Source organism: Mirounga angustirostris, unplaced genomic scaffold (assembly GCF_029215605.1).
Source record: "Mirounga angustirostris isolate CCGP_5_RB_7025 unplaced genomic scaffold, mMirAng1.0.hap1 SCAF_13, whole genome shotgun sequence".
Lineage (NCBI taxonomy): Eukaryota > Metazoa > Chordata > Mammalia > Carnivora > Phocidae > Mirounga > Mirounga angustirostris.
This window is the reverse complement of record NW_026991721.1, coordinates 65262007-65285349: the sequence shown is the minus strand read 5'-3', so window position 1 is coordinate 65285349 and position 23343 is coordinate 65262007. Positions and strand designations below refer to the sequence as shown.

The following is a 23343-nucleotide window of genomic DNA, read 5'->3' as shown; positions in this document are numbered from 1 at the left end:
CTGGAGAAGCATCTTCAGGTAGACAGGACAGGAAGGTTCTGGAAAGAGGGCACCAGAGAATCCCACAGCCCTTCTCCCTGTGATGTGGCTTAATTTGCTTTACAGGCTTCAGGCATATTTGCTGATGTCAGCAGCCTGTCAGAGTTTAAAATAATAATAGTGAAAAGGGAAACAGCCCCTTTCTGCCAGGCTGTCCTGTTCTGCCAACTTCTGTGTTCTCTTTTGAGTTAATAAACATCTAAGAACCACCTCCCCTACCACTCTGGGGGACCAAAAAAAAAGCACAATAATTTTAAAACCACCAGGTCAGCCCTTTGCCAGCATAAACCATTCAGACAAGTATCGTCTGTCACACTCTAATGAGGATTTTACCTCTGCCTCAAAAGGGAAGCTATCATTAGGCTTTGTGTTTACCAGATCAAATGATCATCTAGGGACAGTGGCTTTCTTTCAGTCCCCTCCTCATTTTAATCATGCTCAAGACCAAATGCATAGATGTTTTCTGCATCCGACGAAACTAAAAAACCATAATTATGCCAGCTAATGTCTTTTGAAAACATCAATTAAGAAAACGGCCATTTCATTCCCATTTTACTTGAAAATCTGCAATATCCACCTGTGCTTTAATAGCATGGCGGGGGGGGGGGGGGCGGAGAGGAGGGTTGTCTCCAAAAAGGACATAGCTCAAATGGTTTGAGGGGGTCAGGTGGGCAGGTCCCCGTTAGCAACAAGCAGACAGAGAATCTCTCGAAGGAAAGAAATTTCTTGATAAAGCAAGACCTTTTAAGTTATCTTCACATGTGGTGTTGAAACTGGAGCCAGCCCCTCCATGGCTAAGCTGATACCAGGCTTCTGCAGCAGGCTGGTACCACACACACACCCCATTGTTAATACCTCCTCAGGACAGATTAGATCCCACATTCCTCAGAAGTCCTGAGCTCCAGAGGGAACAGGGCCAACAGGCTCCTTCCACGGGGCAACAACTAGCTACAACTGATAACTTTTCATTGAAATAACTGGAACAATTACACTGGGTCCCCACCAGGGCCCCATCACCAGCTATTAAGAGAGAGGGGTTGCACTCGTATCTCTGGGTGTGTGCAAAGGCATGAGCCAGACAAGAATAATTCAAGTCACCTTTAAGCTCACTTTTCTATGCATTTATCTGTGGCTACATGCCCTGGTTAATCAAATTGCTCACCCAAGGTGTACTATTAGATTGTTTTATTTTACGTTTTCTTTTGGGGGCCTTATCTAGTAAACGTTGATATTTGCACTCTCAATTTAGGCTTGGACAAGTAACTAATTAATCTCTGACCAAAGCTACTGAAGTTAGACTTGGGTTGGGGTAAAAATACCTTGAGGTCATGGTTGGTTTTAATCATATAGCTTAGTTCAAAAGCTGAACACTAACAAAGATCTTTGCTTTCAAGTCTCCGTTTCAACCAGAGTGCTCATTAGATAGCAACTTTAGTTGCACTTCACTTGAATTCTGCAACTTCCCTTTTATTTTTCTTGGAGTAACAGTGATTCAGTGGATGAAGCGACAACATGAATGAAAAGAAAGGACAGCAGAGGTCCCTTTGCAGGGGCAAATCCCAAAGGGTCTCGATTAAACAGTAACCAGGGATTATGTCTGCCAGGCTTCTCTATCTCAAAAGTGTTATGTTTGGCTTTTGTAATAATAAAAGGTTATTTTAGGGAAAGGATTCTATTTTAACACATACTGTATTTGCAAGGAGGAAATGCAGGGTTAGACTTCCATACAGCTCAGCCTTTGAAAGAAAATAAAAGATGAGCAGTTTAGCAGAGGGGTAATTCCCCAGTCTGCAGGAAGGTAAAGAGCCAGGATTTGGGTGCCTGCGGGTTTTATCAGAGATGTAAGTAAGGCTGAGACCAACACCAGCACTCCTCTTTGGCTAGTTTTAACACGTTCACAGTCACAATTAACATTCAAGGAATTTCCTTTTCATCCAAGAGTTTCTTTTAAAAGCACTTTACACCGCAAACTAAAGTTCTAGCTGCCATCAGTCTTTCCCATACAGAAGATTGCTGAAATCTTCATAATACTTCTTTTCTTTTCTTTTCTTTTCTTTTTGAAAATGGGTTCGGACCACGTCAGTTTCCCTGGGGCTTTTGTTTTCCAGTACAGGTGGTTCTCACCGCCTCCCTCCTTCCTTCCCCAGAAAGAGCTTGGAATGGAGACCCGGCCTCCCTGTCCCGCACCCCTCTATACTCACTGGGGAACCAGAGGAGCGCCCTCGCAGGACAGGTGTCCCCAGCCCCCCCGCCCCCGCCCGCCCGGTGGGAGCGCTGCTACCTGGCAGGGCTCCCCGGCCCACCCCCAGCCTGGTTTCAAGGCCCTGAGCCGGCCATGCCAGTGCTTTCTGCGAGGAAGGGAGAAGGGTCGTGCCCCTCTCCACCCTGCTCCTCTTACACAAGAGATTCGCACACAGGCACTGAGTCCGAGTCCTGGCTGTGCATAGAGCTCAGCCCGGTATCCGAGTCCTCGTCGTTGCCAGGACAGCTCTTGGCCAGTCCGCGGGCCTGATCCACCCACACCTCGGCGCAGCCCTGGGGCCGGGGTTCCCGGGAGGGTCCGCCAGAGCCGAGAGTCCCATCGGGCGCTACCGTCAGCTCCAACGTGTGCAAAGTCTGGAGAAGGCCCTGCAGCTCGCACTCCTTGCTGTCCCTCTGCTGCTGGCTGTAATCCAAATCCGACTTGACGGCCTCCAGGTCCGTGTTGAGCCGGAGCCCGATGTACAGGCTGGTGCTGAGCTGCGTCCTGACCCGCTCCTGCTCCAGCAGCAGCTCGCCGTCGAGGCCGCCGTCAGGCTCCAGGGGCTCCTCCCGCGCCGCGAGCTCCTCCTGGCGCCTCCGCATCCACCTCTGGTTCAGCTCCTCCTGAATCTCGGCTGAGAGGCGCTCGAGCAACTCCTCCTGCTGGGCTCGCTGCTCCTGCAGGCGCAGCAGGTCGTCGCACCGCCGGGCCAGCTCCTCCAGCGCGGCCGCCTGCGCCTCGCCGTCCGGGGGAGCCGCAGCCGCCTCCGGCTCCTCTCCCGGGCTGGGCCCGTCGACCTCGATGCCGGCGCCCACCAAGTAAGTGTCCTGCACGTAGTTGACTCCGTGTCGCCGCACGCGGTCCAGGTGCACCTTGGCCTCATAGCGATCGATCTCGCGATCCAGCTCCCGGAGCCGCTGCACCTGCTGACGGATGGTGTGGTCCTGTGAGAGCACCAAATGCACCAGCGTCTCCATGCGCTCCACCGCTGCGCTCTCCGCGGCCCGCGGCGAAGACGAGCACGACGAGGCGGTGGACGACGAAGCGGACGAACAGGGCGACGACGGCTGCTGCGGGCGCCGCCGGTTGAGCTTGGCCAGCTTGCGGAAGGCCTTGCGCACCACCCGCCGCTGCTTCTCCTGGGTCAGAGCCAGGCTGGGCCGCGCCGGGACCCCCCGGGCCGAGCAGGGGCGCTCGCGACTGAGTACCACGCGCGCCTCGGCGCTGCGGGGGCCCGCGCTGGGTAGTGACGCCTCGCTGCGCACCAGCACGAAGCGCACATTCTCTTGCTCGTCGCCCCAGGCGGCCCAGAGGCGCAAGATGCGCGTCTTGTTCGGCAGGATGCGCTCAAAGCCCCGCCACTTCTCCACGATGCAATAGCACTGCGGGGGCCCGCACAGCATGCCTTGCGGCAGCGCCTCGTCGTCGCCCTCGTCGTCCTCGTCCAGGAGTTCCCGCAGCTCCTCCCGGCCTGGCGAGTCGCCGGCCGCCCCCCGCCGCCGGCCCCGCCGCTGCCTCCGTCGCCGCCGGCAGCCGTCCTCCAACAGCACCCGCACCACGTCCGAGCAGGTGGTGCGGCGAGAGAGACCAGACACCAGCTTCTCCTCCTGGCAGATCCACACCGAGATCTTCTTCTCCGAAGGATCCATGGCGCAACCGGGACGCAGGTGGCGGGTCGGGCTGGGCCCCGGCGGGGCGGCGGGCAGCCCAGCAGCTCTGCGACGGTTGAGGAGCCTGGGAGCCTCTCCCCGTCAGCACTGGCCCTTCTGCCCGGTTGCGCACGGAACCGGCCGCGGCGCTCGGCCCGGACGGCGCGCTCTCCCGGGGCCGTGCGCCCGGGATCCGGCTCTCGCCTCTCTGGCTTTGCCCAAGGTTCCCGGGGCCTCCAGGCTTTGCTCCTCCCCACGTGGCTCCTCCCCCGCCCGCCCCCAGCGCCCAGAACTGCGGCCGGAGCGCGGGAGGCGCAGCGCCCAGAGCCGCCCCTCGCAGCCTCGCCGCTCCCCGAGCGCCCAGTCCAAGCCCTCTCTCCCGCTGCCCGCGGCGGGAATCTCGGCCCCTTCCGCGGACGCGCCGCACGGTTTCGCGTCGGCACGAGGGAGGACTCGGAGACCCTTCTGCTCAAGGGCTGGAGCCCGTGCCTAGGCGGGGATCAGCGCGGCGTCTCCCTCGGCCCACTGGCTTCCCTCCTTGCGTGTAGAGCTAGCTGTACGCACCTTGACTTTATCACCTTTCGCGGCGCCCCCCGCCCCCCCCCCCGGGCCTTCAAGGCCGCGCCGTCTGGGGAGTGTCTTTTGCGCAGACGAGGAAACCAAGATGCGCGGCGTCCCTAACAGAGACGCTCCGACCGCATCGCGTGACCTCCAGCTGGGAGCTGTAAGCGCCGCGTGCCTGGAACGCGGAAGGCCTTCCAGCCCTCCTCATCAGGAAGCGGTATTTACACATTTAAGGAGAAGTAGACGGGCCGTGAGCTCCTCGAGCAAGTGTAGAGATGGAGAGGTCTAGGCGTGAGTGGGATCTTCAGAGACCGCTCCAGGTTCCCCGCATGCATGGTCAATGTCGGTGGCTCCCCACATAGCCTTGGCTTCGCACAGCCTTCTTGGCCGGAGGCGCCTAATTCTAGCAAGATTTCGGGGCCTAAACCCCAGTCACGAGCTCTTTAGGAGAGCCTCCCACCTTCAGGACCGTGACAGTTTCTGGCATATCCAGTATCCAGATGTGGTCAAGAAGAGAAAAGAAACAAGTTTCACAGCCCCAGAAATCCAAGACCATGGTGTAAATGAACTTTTTTCATCCTCACATGTTGGTGATGATCGTCTTTTGGTTGCCAGACTTGCCCTCAGCCTGTCCTTGTAAGCACAGGTCTGATAAGGTCACTCCCTTACTGCAAGACCTTGGATGGCTGCCATTGCCTCCTGAATAAAGTGCTTTTATTCATTCACTCATGCACTCGGTAAATACTGAGTACCCACTGGCTCCAGACACAGTGCTAGGGATTTGGTGATGAACATACCACAGTCTTGGCCCCCAAGGAGTTCACAATCTAGGGAAGAGCCCAGCTGAGTAAACGTGACCAACACAGGGTCTCCTGGGCTCTGGTAAGGGAAGTATGAGGTGCTAGGGGAATGCTGAAGTAGTATCTACCCAGCCTGAGAAAGCCAAGGAAGGACTCCCCCGGCGAGGTGGCATCTTAGGCAAGGCCAAAATCACCATTTGGGTCAGCCAAAGGAAAAACAGAGGGAAGAGGCAAGCAGCATCCCAGGCAGAAGGAGCACGATGTGGAAAGGCAGGAAATTGAGAGCATGGCAGTTACTCGAGCTACAGGGAGCTGAAGTGAGAGGAGGGTGGAAGAACAAGCTTGGATGAGTGAACAGGAGCTGGATCAGGAAGGGTCTCTAATACCTCGCATGGGGATTTGAACCTACTCTAAGGGCCGTGAGAAGCCATAGAATGTGGATTCTGAGTTCAGACTATCTGAGTGAAAATCTTCGCCCTGTCACTAGCTTGGTAACCTTAGGAAAAGTATTTTGCCTTTCTGAGCTTCAGTTTTTTCACCTGTGAAATGGTGATAATAAAATACCCACCTAGTAGGACTCTTATAAGGATTAGATGCTGAGACCTGGCAAGTCCATGAAGGAGGTTTTGTTGGAGGGTTAGAAACCACGGGGTGTATTAGTTTTCCAGTGCTGTGGAACAAATCACCGTAAATTTAGTGGCTTGAAATAACACACGCCTATGAGTTTGTAGTTCTGGAAATCAGAAGTCCAGTATGGCACGGCTGGCTTCGTAGCTCAGGGTCTCCCAAGGCTATAGGCAGGCTGTTGCCTGGCTTGCGTTCTCATGTGGAGGCTCTGGGAGGGAACCCATTTGCACGCTCGCTCAGGTTGTTGGTAGAATCCAGTTCCTTGCAGTTGGAGGAGGGAGGTCCCTGTTTCCTTGCTGGCTGGCTGCTGGAGCTCGCTTCCCACTCCTGGAAGCCTTTCTTAGGTCCTTTCTGCATGACCCCCTTCATCTTCAAGCCGGCAACAGCATGTCGAATCCTTCGAGACCTCCCTGGCTTTGAGTATCTGTGACTTGCCCTTTCCTCACTGGAGAAACTCCCTGCCTTTAAAGGGCTCACTTCATTAGGTGTATTCACCTGGATAATTTCCCCATTTTAAGGTCGACTGATTAGTAGCCTTAACTGTACCTGCAGAATTCCTTGTGCTGCACAATATAACGTAACATCAGAAACAAAGAGTAACACCAGAAGGATGGAGATCATGGGGCCATCTTAGCCTTCTGCCTACCACAGAATGTAACATCATCTTTTCATTTTGAAAAATCACTCTGTTTGCATTGGACGTGGGGGTGGGGGTGGGGGAGATGAGAGGCAAGGAGGCCCTTTAGAGGACCTGTCATCTCCCTTCAAGAAGGAGGCGGTGGCCTGCTCTGAGCGAAGGGGCAGTGAGAGGACCGGACAAAAGTGAGCACTGTTGGGGAGGCAGGGCTTGGTAACAGATCGAGGCGGATTTCTGTCTCCCTAGCGTGGTATTGAAGGTCTCTGATAGTCTGGCCTAGCCCACTACCCCAATTCCTCCCTCACATGTTTAGATCCCTACCTCCTCCCCCCCTCACACGTGATGGCTTGAGCTTTGTTATCAGCCGCTATCACTATTGGATTTGAAGCTCTACAAAGGTAGGGATCATATCTGTTTTGCTCACTTTTGAATCCTCTGCATTTAGTACAGTGCGTGGCACATTCTAGGTTTTCTCAGTAGCTGTCAAATACATGGATGAACAAATGAATGAATCCTGCATTCTAGCAAGTCAACACCTTCCAGATCTCCTGATCTCCAAATATGTCTGTGCGGCTGCTTGCCACACAGCTCCACTTAGGTGTCCCCCAAACACCCCAAACATCTGTCAAAAAAGATAAGCCAAACCCGAACCTTTCTTCCCGAGCCTGCTCTGCCTCCTGATCCTCTGTCTCAGAGAATTAATGGCCCCACATTCACCACGCGAGATCTGAAACTGAGGAACACTCTCCATCACTCACCATTTACCTCCTTTCCTACAAGATATTGAAGTTCTATGAGGTCACGGATTTTCTCTGCTTTTTTCTGCACACAATAGACACTTGGCAAATGTTTGTGGAATGGATGAACGAATGAATAATTGCCTTAGATCAGACCCTCCGTAATTCTTATCTGGAACCTGCACTTTCTTCACTAGTTTCCTTGTCTCTGGTCTTGCCTTTCTCCCGTACCCCCTACTGACAAATGTTGGATGACCCCCATTAACCTCAGCAGAGACTTGGGGTCTGATGTCTGCTCTTCCCCCAGCCTGTCCATTCCAGCGACCCCCTTGTTCATACCGTCCTCTCTGACCCCCTGGCTAATTCCTACCTACCCTCCAAGTTTCAGCTGAATGATCACCTCCTCCTAAAAGTCAACAACATCCTCTCCAAGAAATAATCCAAGCAAAACTGCTTTGGGATGATTAATCCACATCAGTAGGTGGGAATAATTGAATTTATGATACACTTTTGGCAGGAAGAAGACTGGGCTGCAGGGGAGGGTGAAGAGTGAACTTAACATTCAGACTGTGGTCACCTAAACACCTTCATACTCACAGAGAAGATGCCTCCCAGCACATCTTGGATATTCTGCTCTTAATCCTCAGGGTTGCGCTTTCCAGCACGGTAGCCACTGGACATAGGTGGCTGTTGAGCCCTGGAAATGTGGTTATCTGAACTGAGATGTGCTGTGAGTGTAAAATACACATTAGATGTCAAGAACTCAGTACAAAAAGATTTTTAATACCTCATTAATAATATGCTATATTTTTTACTTTTTTAAAAATATTTTATTTATTTGACAGAGAGAGAGAGACAGAGAGAGAGGGAACACAAGCAGGGGGAGTGGGAGAGGGAGAAGCAGGCTTCCCGCCGAGCAGGGAACTTGATGTGGGACTCGATCCCAGGTCCCTGGGATCGTGACCTGAGCCAAAGGCAGACACTTAACAACTGAGCCACCCATGTGCCGCCAATAATATGCTATATTGACTCCATGTTAAAATGACACTGTTTTGGAAATATTAGATTAAATCCTTAAAATTAGTTTTCTTGTTTCTTTTTACTGATTCTTTCATGTAGCTACCAGAAATTTAAAAATACTTATGTAGCTCACATTGTATTTCCATTAGACAATGCTGTCTATGGGAAGACCCTCAATCTTGGAGCAGATTGTTTGAGCCTCTCCAGGTGGAGTTACCCTAAGTGTCCTAAACAAAGTGCGTATCTGTCTTGGGTTATGGTCATCTCCAGAGAAAGCCATTGCATACCTTTTCTGGATAGCTGGAAAGTTTCTCTTTGCTTTATGATGTTCCCCAGAAAAGCTTCTTGCTGTCACATAAGCCAGTCCCCTTAGGCAGCCTAAGAAGCCCATTCTTAAGTCCTGCCCTGCAGCTGGATCCTATTGAAAGCACACACTGTTGCTTCCTGGACAGCAGCTCAGCATCCTGCCTCATCTACCAGCCCCAGTAGAAGACGCGTAGATTCAGGCAGAGCTCTGATCCAGAAATAGGAGAAAATACACAAAAAGATATTTATAACCTAGGGGAAGCATTCCTAAAAAGGACATTAAAAAGCAAAATTCATAAAACAAGAGCTCAATAAATGTGACCACATCAAAATCTGAAACTTCTGACTGAAAAAATACATGAGGATATCATAAATAAGGGAATAGGTGGCCAACAAACATGAAATAATGGCCAACCAGACCAGAAATCAGGAAAATATAAATTTAAGTAAAACAAGATCCACTTTCTCTGCTGGTAGACCAGCAAAACTTTTTAAATCAATAATAACACTGTTGGCAAAGACAAGGAGATACATTCTCTCATACACCACTGGTGTAAATCAATACATCTATTTTTGCGACAATTTGGTCCTATCTATTAAAAATAAAAATAGGCATACCCCATACCACAGCGATTTCACTTTGTAGTATCTACCTTAGAGAAACATACATATGCCCAGGAGGCATGCATGGGGATGTGTGCACTATACCATTTTTGTTTTAGCAAAACCATGGATACAATTCAAGTGTCCACCAATAAGGGATTGCCTGAATGGACAGGGGGCACCCATAGTCTGGAAGGCCTGGCAACAGCTAGAGCCAGTAAAGTAGATTTATATGCACAGGCAATAACAGATCTCTAGGATGTGTTGTTCTGTGCAAAAGGAAAGTTTCAGAGTGATGTATATGCTGGGATCCCATTTCTGTTTAAAGACCATATGCACAAAACACATATACACGTACATAAAACCACATTGTATGTTTTCCAAGGGTATGGGTATCTGGATGTGCATGTGTACAGCCAGGTACCAAAGGATATTCACCAACTGAAAGCAGTGGATCTGTCCTGAAGGAATAAGATATTTGCAGAGGAAGAGGATCAAAGAGGAATTTAGCTTCACCCGTAATGATTTTACAAGAATAATTCAGCCACATATTACCTAATTATGCAATTACAGTGTGTTTTACTTTTTTTAAGATTTTATTTATTTATTTATTTGAGAGAGAGAGAGAGCACAAGCTGAGGGAGAAGCAGGCTCCCCGCTGAGCAGAATGCGGGATGGTGACCTGAGCTGAAGGCAGACACTTAACCAACTGAGCCACCCAGCCATCCCTACAGTGTGTGATTTTAAAAAGTGAAAGGGCTCAGGTTGGATCAGTGAGTTCTGGTTCTCCTTTAGACCTTTTCTTCACCTGCCAGGGTCTCCTGGCTGTGGATGCAGCCCGGGAAATGGTGGCTTCTCTGTTCCCTGTAATCTGAAGGAAGTTATATAACCTACTCGTTTATCTCAAAGGGTCATGAAGATTAAGTGTACTTCTGGGGGCATGTGGGTGGCTCAGTGGGTTAAGCGTCTGCCTTCAGCTCAGGTCATGATCCCAGGGTCCTGGGATCGAGTCCTGTGTCCTCCTCGGGCTCCCTGCTCAGAGGAGAGTTTGCTTTTCCCTCTCCCTCTGCCCCTCTCCCCACTCATGTTCTCGCTCTAATAATAAATAAATAAATAAATAAATAAATAAATAAATAAATAAATATCAAATAAATACATAAAATCTTTAAAAAAAAAAGATTATAGGTACTGCTGGCTGAGTAGGAGTCCAGTTGAGCACCTGGTTTAAAGAATGTGCTTCACGCTGGATTTTTTTTGGTCTCTTCTAGGCAAGCTTCTAAGAAGGCAACACAGTAGACCTTCTAAGAAGTTCTCACAGTGGTGGCAGAGCCCTTTGCTAAATGTCCCATTGTTGGATCTCACGGATGGCATGTCATTCGACTCTGGTTTTTTAATCATTTATCGTCCTTACACCTAGGAGAGGTAAGACATAGCGCCCTTGCCCATGAGAAACTGACACCAAAGGGCAGGAATTGGCCAGTTTCCCAGCTCACAAAGCTCTGTAGGAGCTGGTATTTTGTCTGGAATTTCTACCTGTCCAATCTGTCAGTCACGGTTCATGGCAGCTGTGGAGCACCCCAAACAGGAACTTCCGCCCTTAATTACACTGAGCCGTGTAGAAGTGTGACCGGACCCTACCGCCTGAATCAGTTCCTCGCAATGATTAACCACAGAAAAGAATCTGGCAAATTGTATTTATGGAAATGTGTGGTCGACTTCAAATGCATTGGGGGGAGTCTGGGAACTGCCACACTCCACCAAGGGAACTCATTCCTCACCAGACTGAGCTGGGGCAGAGAAGCTGGGTGTCATCCTTGGGGACATGAAGTCAACCAGTCACCTGCTCAGAATTGCCTGTGGTGTTTATTAAAATGCAGATTCCTGGGCTTCTCTCTACCCCTATTGAATTGGTGTTTCTGGAGGCAGGCCCAGGAATTTGCATTTAAAGCTATCCCCCCTGCCCCCAGACACCCGGGTGGCTCAGTGGTTAAGCTTCTGCCTTCGACTCAGGTCATGGGATCGAGCCTCAGCGGGGAGCCTGGTTCTCCCTCTGCCTGCTGCTCCCCCAGCTTGTGGTCTCTCTCTCTGTCTCTCTGACAAATAAATAAACAAAATCTTTTTAAAAAATAAATAAATAAAACTACCCCCCTGGGGATTCTTATACACACTAGAAGTTGACCCGGACTGCACTAGGAGGAAAAACACAGAGACAAGAATGCGCTTAGCAAGAATGCTCTTTAGCCATCTTGGCTCCAAAGACAGTAATGATATATAAAGGACATACATAACACAATAGGATGTTGGCAACATATGACAGGTGAGAAAGAGATGCCCCTGGGAAGAGGGAGGAAGGATGGAACAGGACAGGGTGGGGGAGGAGCCGCTCATTCACTGTACTCCACAATCTTGTATCTTCGCTGGAAGCCTGTATCTTCAGTTGGAAACCTAGGTTACAAGGTGATAACATAGAAACGTTCAGGTAAGAGAGTCTAAAGTAGCAGTGACTTCAGTCATCTGAAAGACATTCTGGAAGATATTTAGCATTCTTAGTTTTTGTTCCAACAAAACCAGCCTAGTTCCTGATTCACAAATCATCCTGGGAATATATGACTTACAGTCAGAGAGAAGTCTCTTGAGCAAAAAAAGCATGGTTCACTCAATGGTCTATGACATCACCTTTGAACACTATGTCAAAAGGGGTTTTGTTTGATTAATTTTCATTATCTGTTGTTACCCAATTAATGAAAGGTGATACTATTAATGAGTGTGTGAACGAGACAGTGTCTTCGTTGCCACATCTGAAACATTCCCCAGCCGTTTCACCGTAGAATCGCCCTGACCCAAAGTGGGGCCTTTCTTCATTGTAGAGAGATACACACTCTTTCTCTCCAACCGTCCCAACTCCAAATTATTATGTGTCAGCTGCTCACCAGCCAGGACACAATATGAAGCCTGTGCTTGAGTTACTGCCATTTTATGTGAGCAAAATGCTAGCTTTCTTTTTTCAGTGAAGTCGATTGAGTTGGGAGAAGTTTCAATACCACAGTTCTTGGTTTGAAAGCATGATTGTTTTCGTAGCTGGCATCAATTGTGGAGAACTCGCCAACTCGCTTTAAGAAATAATGTTTAGAAGTAGTTAAAATTTGATTAAATGGAACCTTTGATACAAATAACTTTCAGACAATGAAACTATCTTCACAAGGAGATGTTCTTTTCCCCACTGAGGAAGAAACAGAGACATGTTTCCATTGTCACTGTGGCCTGTCCGGATTGAAAAGGAAGGCTGTGGGATAGATAAGCAAAAATAGGTTACATCTGAGTAACCTAGCAGTCTCTCCCTGCTGGCCGAAGAAGCTCCTCTTTGTCTCACTCCTGAAGCACGGCCTTGTTTTCTTGGATCTGTGCTGAGTTAAACCTGGATTAAACTATGGATCCCTTACACTTGATTTTGTGATTGCAAGACCTACACAGATGCAAACCTAGAACACAATTGAACCCTTAATAGCTTAAATCTCTGTGAACAGGAAAGAAGCTACTTGATCTTCCGAAAGATTGTCTGGTTGCTTTCTCTTTTATATCTATGGATATTTTGTATCTGTTGTCAAACTATAAAATGAAATCACTGAATTCTCAGTGAGTATTTGCTACCTTAAATATACATTAAAGAATTTCACAAAACTGTGTCATTAAAAGTATTTGATCCATATGATTCAGAAACTTCATTTCTCAGAATGTGTATATCCAAAAGAATTGAAGACAGGTCTTGAAAAGATCTATTATGCCTATATTCATAGCAGCATTATTTCCATTATTTACATCTGTCCATCGACAGATGATGAATAAACAAAACATAGTATATACATACAGTTCAGCCTTAAAAAAAGAAGGAAATGCTGACATGCTATAACATGGATGAATTTTGTGAATACTAAGTGAAATAAGCCAGCCATAAAAAAGAAATACTGTATGATTCCACTTATACGAGGTACCCGGAGTAGTCAGATTCATAGAAAGTAGAAGGGTGCTTACCAAGGGGCTGTGGGGGCGGGTATGGGTATGAAGTTTCATTTTGCAAGATGAGAAGAGTTCTGAAGATGAACAGTGGTGAGGATTGCAACACAGTGTGAATGCATTTAATGTCACTGAGCTGTACATTTAAAAATAGTTAAGATAGGAGGGGCTCCTGGGTGGCTCAGTCTGTTGAGCCTCTGACTCTTGGTTTCAGCTCAGGTCATGATCTCATGCGGTGAGATCAAGCCCCTCGTCGGGCTCCAGGCTCAGCGTGGAGTTGGCTTGAGATTCTCTCTGTCTCTCCGCCTCTACTCCTCCCCTGCTCTCAATCTCTCTCTCTCTCTAAAAATAAAATCTTTAAAAAAAATAGTTAAGAAAGTAAATTTTATGTTATGTCCATGTTACCAGAACTAAAAAAACCCACAATTTTCCTAAGTATTTCAGGTTTTTATGTCAAAGCTCTTACTTACTAAGAGAAACTTCCACTTTTTCAAAACGTAAAATGTTTTCCACATGACTTTCAAAGTGAATACAGTATTTTGTTAATTCCCTGGGTCTTTCAGGAAACGAAATTTCTCATCACTGTTCATTTGAAGAAAGCCTTTGTCTCCCTATTGCTTTCATGCCCTTTCCCCCTGGCTCCATGTATAGTCAGATTTCTTAGCTATTTGTGGTGATGTGTGGCTTCATTGGCCTGGTCTTTATCAGAAACTGGGGTAGATGGTTGCAAGGTCTGGTAAGCTTGAAAAATGATAGCTGGGTGCTGATCCATCTTTACGTTGAGAAGCCTGTAACTATAAAGCATATTCTTAATAAAGATTAATGTCCTACCTAGTTCACAGAGCTGTGCACAGAACAAATAGCACAAGGCCTGCAGAAGCGCCTGAAGACGGTTGACATGTTATCCTAGTAGATATTTGCTTATTAAGCAGTAGCAAGGAACAGAGCTGAACGGACCCAAAGACATTACTTTTATCTGTTTCCTGGAGCACTAGGTTTCTAAGCAGGGCTCTTAGGAGCAACAGAAGACAGGGCTTTAAATCCCCACTCCCGCGTCACCGAGTGAAGCTCCATTTGTGTATATGTTGTATATTGGGGTTCTGTTCACCCCCAAAATGTTTGACCTTCACTGGTCACGAAAGTGTGTTGCTTGACTGTGCACCTTTCTTTCTCTCCTTCCTGCTTTCCCACTGTTCCAGTTCCACGTGGGAACCCATGCAGCGGTCCGGAGGCTGAATCCACCCTCAGCCGTGGGAATGGACCTAGTGCCACATGACCTAGGCCTGGCCAATCAGCACATTCCATCCCCTGTGGCAGTGATTGGTTCAGGGAGGGGCATGTGACCTCAGAAGCTGTGGTCAGAGTACGTCTCGGGACTTCTGCTGCTGACGTCCTTTGGCACAAAGATCTTCCCTTTGCACTGTCCCTGAGTGAGGGCTTGCAGCCCCGGGGAACAGCTGGAAGCCCTTTTACCATCAGAGAGTTGGCCGAGGTCTCACCAAGGAAGCAGAGCCAAGAAATGGTGAGGGGGGAAATTAGTTCCCAGTTAAGGTGTTCGAGCTAGCCCCGAAGCTCTTCAGATCTTCTTGGGCTCTTCAATGACATGAGCCAGTAAGTCCCCTTTATAATTTAAGCCAGTACTTTTCTGTTACCTAGAACCAAAAATACCCTGATACGTCATCCACCCATGTGAGCTGGCCTCTTCATTTTGCAGAGGGGGAAACGAAGTCCCACCGAGGCTACCTGGTGAGTAAGAGGCATGGCCGTCCCGGTCCCAGGCCTTTTCCTTTCTGCTCTTGTAGTCGTTGAAAGCATGTTTGTGATGACTTTGGCAGCAGTGAATATAATGTTGGTTTTCCTTATTACTAAGCACTAACTGGATGTGCTCCAGAGTGCTGGAACTGATTTTTCTCACTTTGGACTTCTGGCAATGAGTCCCATTGCTCTATGGCCACCCCGTGCCTTATGGGTCCTGATGATTCATTAGAAAGAAGACAGGATCAAGTAGTTGGAACAAGGTGTGGCAACCTCATTGAAGAATTTTATTCAATTTATAGCTAGTTTACCAGCAACTTATGATGCTTTGCCATTTTCTTATAAACTTGACATGTACTTTCACTTCTTGCTCATCATCCCCATTACCATTTCTTAGCTTTCAAAAGCACATCCTCACTGCCTTGTCTTCTTATCTTTGGGGCCTCCCCTACAGCTAGAATTTCCAGAATTTCCAGGCTCTTCCTCTGTAAACTGTGAAAATTGTATCGTTTTTATCCGTGCACATCCATTCCTCTCACCCAAACATTGATCTTATTTTTCCTTGGGACTGTGTTATTTATCTCTAACCCTAAAATTACTTAAGAAAATGTTCATTAGGGACGCCTGGGTGGCTCAGTCGGTTAAGCGTCTGCCTTCGGCTCAGGGCATGATCCCAGGGTCCTGGGATCGAGTCCCGCATCGGGCTCCCTGCTCCGCGGGGAGCCTGCTTCTCCCTCTGCCTCTGTCTGTCTCTCTCTCTGTCTCTCATGAATAAATAAATAAAATCTTAAAAAAAAAAAAGAAAATGTTCATTAACTCTTCAAAGAAATGTCTTGTGATGGGGAGAAAAGAGAGAGGAACCCACATTTATTGTGCTAGGAGAGGTCTTTGATGCCTTATAGATATTCTCACAACCATCCAATGAGAAGTAGGTAGTAGTGTCTCAGTTTGAAATGAAGAAACTAAGGGGTGAGTTGAAGGGTTAAGATTCAAACCTAGGTGTGTGCAGTTCCAAAGACATTTCCTTTCATTGCCGTATTGGGCTGCAGGCTTTGCCCTCTTTTTTGCCAGCTGCAAATAATACTGACCACTTGGATCTAGTGTTGAGAAGACAGAGGCCTTATCCAGGTCTAGAGGAAAAGACAATAGAGATGTCTGTCAAGCTTGTTGAAGGGGAGAGTGACAGCCCACACACCACATATTTCACATCTCTGCATGCCTATGTCACAGCCAGTTCTAGAAGTTTCCCCAGAAGGACAGGTGCACCAGGGAGTCAAACTATAAAGTTTGTAAACTATAATGTATTAAAAGGAAAATGATTTTGCGTGAAGAAAAGTTTGCATTTGACATCTGTATCTGAGAAAACTAGAAGTCAGGGAGCTAATCATTGTTGCCTGGAGGCGTAACATGAGTCTGGGCAGATGAGAAGTTTGGGCCCTTGAATGACCAGTGCACTTTTGTATGGGACGTACTGGGGCAGCACGCCAACCTCCTCTCACAGACTGACACTGACACCCTGAAATATGTGACTGTCACCCCCCAGAGTGACTCATTTAGGAGGAACCAGTTCACATACCACTGCGCAGGCTGATTCACAGGGTCTTTCTGTCAGAGCATACAATGTGACACATAAACAGCAGTGACAAATGGTCAACTTCTTTTTCTGAGGAGATAGGGATACCAGGAAAGGAGAGAGGGTATCAAACCAGCAGAAAGAGAAGCCACGTTCTAGCTGCTGCTTTGAAGACATGCTCATCGTGCGTATACCTTAGCTGTGTGTGAGCCAACACCACCGGAAGTAATTTGCCAGATGGTTCCAAACATGGTGATCCTCACATGGGGTTATTCAAGATATTCAAAAAGGAAGAGGCTGAATCTGGTGACAGAAGTCATTCCATGGGAGAATGAAGGAATGAGGAAGTCATGTAGTGGAAATTAGTACAAATTATGGATTTAGAAGAGCTGAGCCATATTTGTCTCATTTCCTTATCTGAGGAGTAGCTATGATTTTCAGTTGTCTAGGGAAGAATCTTTGTTTGTAAAAGGCAAGGAGGCAGATTTAGGATTCAGTGAGAGGTGGGGGTATTTGGGGCTGAAGAAAGCCAGTGTAGGAATGATGGGCTTCACCAGAGGACAAGGGGCATTGTCTGAGGGACAGCACTGAGTGTGATTGGGAGGCTGAGCAGTTAGAACTTCTCCATTGGAGCAGACTGTGGGTTTATCTGAACACGAGGGAAGGAGGTCATCCCCAAGAATGCATACCAGTGTGTTTGAAGACAGACTTTAGACAAATTAAAGACCAGGTATTTGCAGAGCGTTTAGTATGATCTCTGGATCCCAGAGCTCTGATTCCCAGCCCTGGCTGTACCCAGAATCACCTGGGAATTTTTCAGACCTACCAGTGCACGGACCCCTCTCTCAGAGATTCAGTTCAATTGTCTGAAGTGGGGCCTGGGCATCAGTATTTTCAAAAAGCTCTCCAAGTGGCTCTAAGGTTCTACGAACATTAAAAATCTGACTCTATGCGTAAGTCAACATAGGTAAATTTTCAGGATTCCATGGCTAAACTATGAAATTTTGAAGGAACTCAAGAGAGACATTTGGGGATTATTGATCCACACCGTATGCCTCCTTGATTTCTCACCAGTCCCTAGTCTCAGGGCCTGGCAGATTGTCACCATTGTGACAGGGTGACTTCCATCCATGAGAGGGTCCCTAGAGGGGTTGTGAAGCGTACCCAGGGAGCTGTACTGCGTCAGCTCTGAATATGGATGAAATCTCGGTACCTGAGTGGTCTGACACTGTGGAGGAGGAGAAACCACGCTGGAGGGCCTGGGGCAGTGGGAAGAGCAAAGGTTAGGAGTCGAAGTCCTGTCTTTCACTCTTGACTCTGAAACTCCGCCATCCTGTAATCCTGGGCAGTGGCTTCACCTCTCTGGGTCGGAGCTCTGTCACCTGTCAACTTCAGTCTTAAATTTGCTGCTACACCCGTGACTCTCTGATTCTAACTCCATTTCTAAGGCCCCTGCCAATTTGAGGTCTCGGGGTCACTTGAGTTTCTGGATTTGGGGGCAAAACGGTGAGGGAAGAGGAAAATGTAATACGGAAGAAGGCAGAAAAGTGGACAAAGGTTATTTGAGCTTTTAAGAGACATCAACAAAGCAGGGGGAGGGGCCAAAGGAGAGGAAGAGAATCCCAAGCAGAGTCTGCACCCTGCTCAGAACCCGATGTGGGGCTCGATCTCACGACCCCGAGATCATGACCCATGGCGAAACCAAGAGTCAGACGCTCAAAGAACTGAGCCATCCAGGTGCCCCCTTATATATGTTATAAATATAAGGGAAGGAAGAGAAGCGAGAGAAGAAATAAGGGTGTGTATATATAGGTGTGTACATAGCATGTTAAGAAAGAAATCATGCATAGTCGTGACAGTCCTTGTTTCTGTAGCTGATAACTAGGCAGGATTGATATTTATAACTTCCTTCCTCTGCTACTCATTCCATGTTTCCTTCCTGTGTCCTCAGGCAGGATATCAGCTGGTGTGGGCTCTTTACATGGTGGAGTGCCCTCAACTTTCATTTCTAAAGGGTCTGAATCTTCAGTGGTTCTGCCTGTTTTTTCACTAAGTATTACTTTTGGACATGGAAGTACTAAGAGGTGCCCCAAGAATCCCATGGGTTTCAGACATGGTTCTCTATGCCCTCACTGTGTAGCAGCCATCCAACTTGTCCTTGGTTACTAGAACCTACCACCCCAGCAGGGAGCGTAACTGCCTTCTTTGCCATTCAGTTTAGGGACTCGATGAGCCCATGATGGTTGACTTCAGTGGAACCCGTTGTATCTCCTGGTGGAAGCCTTCTTCCCTGGGGTACTCAGACCTCCAAAACAACAGAACAAAGTTCTGTGAGTCCGTGCTTCTACCCCTGGATACTTGGACCTGTGTATTTTATCCGTGGGAAAAACAGAAAGAGATATTGGTTGCTGATTCAGTGTATTCCACACCCTGTAAAATAGAACCCACAACTTTCACAATGTTGTCTCCCACTTGTTGCCAGAGATAGGTTTTCGATAGGCTATTCCACCGTCTAGCTGGCCTGCTGCTCCTTATGAGGTAAGAACCGTAGACCCCATGGGCACAGGACTGTTGCCTCACTTCTTTTGCTGTGAAATGTGTTCCTTGATCAGAAGTAATGCTATGGGGAAAACCATGACAGTGAATAATGTCTTTTGCAAGCTCATGGAGTCGAGACTTGTAGCTCAGTATTGGCTATAATTTGTAACAGCTGGAAGGCGTCACTGCCGCTGGGCCTGAAAGGGCAAGAGAAGAAAGGGTTTCCGGGCCAGGTGAGAGCTAGAGACAGCAGGAGCTGTGGCCATGAAGGGACCCAGATATTGCCAGAGGCATAGCACCCACGCAGAGACAAATCAGGAAAAAAAATACTCCAACCTCATCTTCTCCTGCCCCTTGATCTCTAGCCAGTGCCTCCCTTTGTCTAAACCCAAAGGAAACCAGAAAGCAAAGGGCTGCAGTGATGCCTTTCAGAGGAGTTAGGCATCCAGGGCCCAGAGCAGGGCAAAGAAAGGCAGATAGTGGACTTGGAGTGATGGGGGGAGAGGGGCTTGTGTAACCAACACATAGAAAGAATAATTCAGGCAAAAGAAATCTGGAAGGGATCTCTTGCAGCTTTGAAGTCCTAAGTGAGAAATGGAAGGGTTTAGGATCCCAATGAGTGTGCTCATTTCTTCTTCCGGTGGTAATAGATTGTCAGAGAGATGGCATGAACAGAGTCTGGCATGGAAGGTAGCGCTCAATCATTGGTTGTTAATAATAAAACTGCAATTTAAGTAAGGAAGAGGAAACCTACATATCCAAAAAAACAGGATGATAATGATATGAAATGACAATGAGGTTCTAAGAGGCAAGTTCTCCCTGTCTTCTCAATCCTAGCATCCCGGGCACCCAGCCTGGTCCTGGCAGTGAGCAATCACCCAGGGCTGATACATGAATAAAAGTGGCATGGAAACCATCTTAAAGGTAGAGAGAAGAGGTCTGGAGCTGCTGGCCACACATGGGATGGAGTTAACAAACAGGCCAAACTTGGAGTTTTGATCTAAGGATGCACACATTATCTCACTCACATCCTTGGGATGTGGGGAAATGGAATTAGAGTTTAATAGCGTTAGAGAAGCCTGAGCCTGTTCAAGGTGAAAGAGTGAAGGAAAGGGATGGACAGAGAGCCCCTGCAAGTGAAAGTCTGAACACACCTGTTTCTGAGAGTGAGTACCCAGGTGGAGGAGCCAGGCAAGAGCATGGAAGGGCTGTGTGGGGGCATCTTGGGGCCATTGGCTTGAGGAGGCTGTGAACTGAGATTGCCTTAATACTAGCTAACATTTATTAAATGTTCACTATAGACCAGCTGATTTCTCTAAACAATCTTTTTAGGTCCAACCTCAACCTAAGGTTAATACTATCGTCCATATTATAGAGATGTGTCTTTTTAAGTCTACACTCTTAATTACTTCTTCTGGCCCCCAGAGTGCAAGATGTTGTCCCATGATCCTGGCCTCCTGCTACTCATACTCTGTGTTTTCCCCTTCCCCACTATTTGTGTGACCAACAGAATATGATAAAAGTAGAGGTGTCTGGCACTCAGTTGGTGGAGCACGTGACTCCTGATCTTAGGGTTGTGAGTTCAAGTTCCATGTTGGGCATAGAGGTTACATAAAAAATGTTAAAAAATAATATGATAGAAGTAATGGTATGACACCTCCAAGTCTAGGTCATAAAACACATTGCAGTTTCTGCCTCTTCCTCTTAAATCACTTGCTCTGGGGAAAGTAGCCACCATGTTGTGAGAAAAGACCCAGTTGATGAGGAACTGAGACATACATCCAACATTGGGCAAGGAAGTAAGGCCTTGGAAGTCGATCTTCCAGCCCCAGTCAAGCCTTCAGATAACTGTATCTGTGGAGTCATGCAGCTTTATGAGATACTGTAAGCAAGAACCACCCACCCAAACCACTCCCAAATCTCTGCCCCACAGAAACTGTGAGCTAATAAATGTTTGTTGTTTTAAGCCACTAAGCTTTTAGGCAATTTGTTATGCAGAAATAGATAAGTAATATAAGATTATACTAGCAACACTAGCTCAGAAACCTCCTTTCTCAAAATTCCAAAGTTTCTAATCTGGGCCTTGAGAGATGAGTAGGACTTCATCTGGTAAGTAGGGCATCCAACACAGTAGGCGCAAAAATTAGAGAGGACAATGCAGCACTTGGGAGCTTGTGAATAGTATGGTTCTGCCACGAAAAGAATATGTTTAGGGGCGCCTGGGTGGCTCAGTTGGTTAAGCGACTGCCTTCGGCTCAGGTCATGATCCTGGAGTCCCGGGATCGAGTCCCGCATCGGGCTCCCTGCTCGGCAGGGAGTCTGCTTCTCCCTCCGACCCTCCTCCCTCTCATGCTCTCTGTCTCTCATTCTCTCTGTCTCAAATAAATAAAAAAATAAAAATCTTAAAAAAAAAAAAAGAATATGTTTAGGAGCAGAAAGAAATGGGTGGGCAGGCTGTCAGAGGCTAGATTATGAGTCTGTTGTTTACATCATCATAAGATGTCTGGACTCTATCCTATAGGTAATAAAGAGCTGCTGACCAATAGCGTTAATGGACCAAGGCAGTGAGAAGGACAGATTTTTTTTTTTTTAATGGTGTAAGGAAAATAAATGACCCAATTTTTAAAAGAGCAAAAGATCTGAAGTTATTTCACTAAAGAATATACGGGAACAGCAAGCAAATAAGCATATGAAAAAAAGAAGCAGCATTAGCCATTAGGGAGGTGCAAATTAAAATCACAATTAGATACCAATACACACCTATGAGATGAGCGAAGCTTTTAAAAAATGTTTTAAAGGGGCGCCTGGGTGGCTCAGTTGGTTAAGCAACTGCCTTCGGCTCAGGTCATGATCCTGGAGTCCCAGGATCGAGTCCCAGGATCGAGTCCCACATCGGGCTCCCTGCTCGGCAGGGAGTCTGCTTCTCCCTCTGATCCTCCCCCTCTCATGCTCTCTGTCTCCCATTCTCTCTCTCAGATAAATAAATAAAAAATCTTTAAAAAAAAAAATTAAAAAAAATAAAATAAAATAAAAAATGTTTTAAAGTCTGAAAATGCAAGTGCTGGCAATGATGTGGCGAAACCGGAAGTCTCCTACAACAGCTGCACTCAAAGTATTATTTACCCAAGGCAAATGAAAAGTTACGTTCACACAAAACCCTGCACAGAAAGGTATATAATGGCTTTATTCATAATCACCAAAACCTGGAAACGGCCCCAGTGGCCTCCAGCTGATGCATGGATGAAGCAACAGTGGAACTACCGTGTGCACAGCAACAAAGAAGAATCTACTGATTCCCGCAGCAACGTGGTCGAGAACCAAACGCAGTCAAAGTAATATGGTTTGTAGATCTAAAGTGGCCAAATGATCCTGTCTTTTTTGAAAATCCCATGTTTAACACCTTAAGAGAAATGATAACTCTATTTATTCTTGCACGGTTGCCCTACGTCTGGTAGACACAATCCATGTTGGACGAGTGTGCCAGAAGTTCTAGAGCTGCTCTTCTCCATTTCTAACATACAGTATAAAATGAAATACAAAGGATTTGGATTTTGTCATTCCAGTATGTATCTATATCATCAATATGTGGTTTTCTGGATGTGTACATGTAAGTGTGAATTGGAATGATTTCTGACAGCATTCATTTGTCATTGTAAGTGAACAACCGTGAATGCAAAGGATTTTTATTGAATCAGACCTAATGCATTGTCCTTCATTCTTGAATACTGCCTACTCTCAATTGTTAAAATTTCTTTATCACATACCCCAAGTTCTGCTCATGATGCTACATATGAGAAAAAAGAGAAGTCATTTGAAATCTGATGTTTAGCCCACATTTCCCTCCCCCTCCCCAATCCGAAAATGATAGGAGAGCAGAGGGATAGATACTTATTAGGAGGCTTATTGCACTCATCCTGGCGGGAGATGGGGGCAGCCTGGAGCTGGGCAGGGATGTAGGGGTGGAGAGGAGCTAACAATATGGAATAGAATCAGCAGAAAACCTTGGGGCTCTACAGAAGGTGTGTGTGGGAGAGAGACAGAGACAGAGACAGAGAGTAGTCCTGGCACCACGGACACCGATTTGTTGGTCCTTTTATTCTCAAGACAGAGGAAAAGACCTGGAATGAATACATTAAAAGAATCTATAAAGAAAATATTTAAAAAAAAAAAAAAGAATTTTTTTTTTCTTTTCTGTACAAGGGGGATGTTTAAGCTCTCCTCACTATGGGTTTTCAAGTATGA

At 47.2% G+C, this 23343-nt stretch overlaps 1 protein-coding gene and 1 long non-coding RNA gene across 2 annotated transcripts in view; both read right to left on the bottom strand.

Moving 5' to 3' along the window:
- LOC135362394 (uncharacterized) overlaps window positions 1-15171 on the bottom strand; it is a 52048-nt gene extending 36877 nt beyond the window's left edge. The window contains exons 1-4 of the long non-coding RNA XR_010407019.1: window positions 13706-15171; window positions 13254-13590; window positions 11509-11669; window positions 7893-8023 (exon numbers count right to left, since the gene is read on the bottom strand). This is a non-coding gene — a long non-coding RNA (uncharacterized LOC135362394). The remainder of the gene's footprint in view (window positions 1-7892; window positions 8024-11508; window positions 11670-13253; window positions 13591-13705) is intronic.
- Window positions 2310-4451, bottom strand: RASSF10 (Ras association domain family member 10). The gene has a single exon (XM_045892764.2). It carries the CDS (start codon window positions 3928-3930, stop codon window positions 2434-2436), a length of 1497 nt encoding a protein of 498 aa, XP_045748720.1. The 5' UTR covers window positions 3931-4451; the 3' UTR covers window positions 2310-2433.
- Window positions 15172-23343: the final 8172 nt, after the last annotated feature.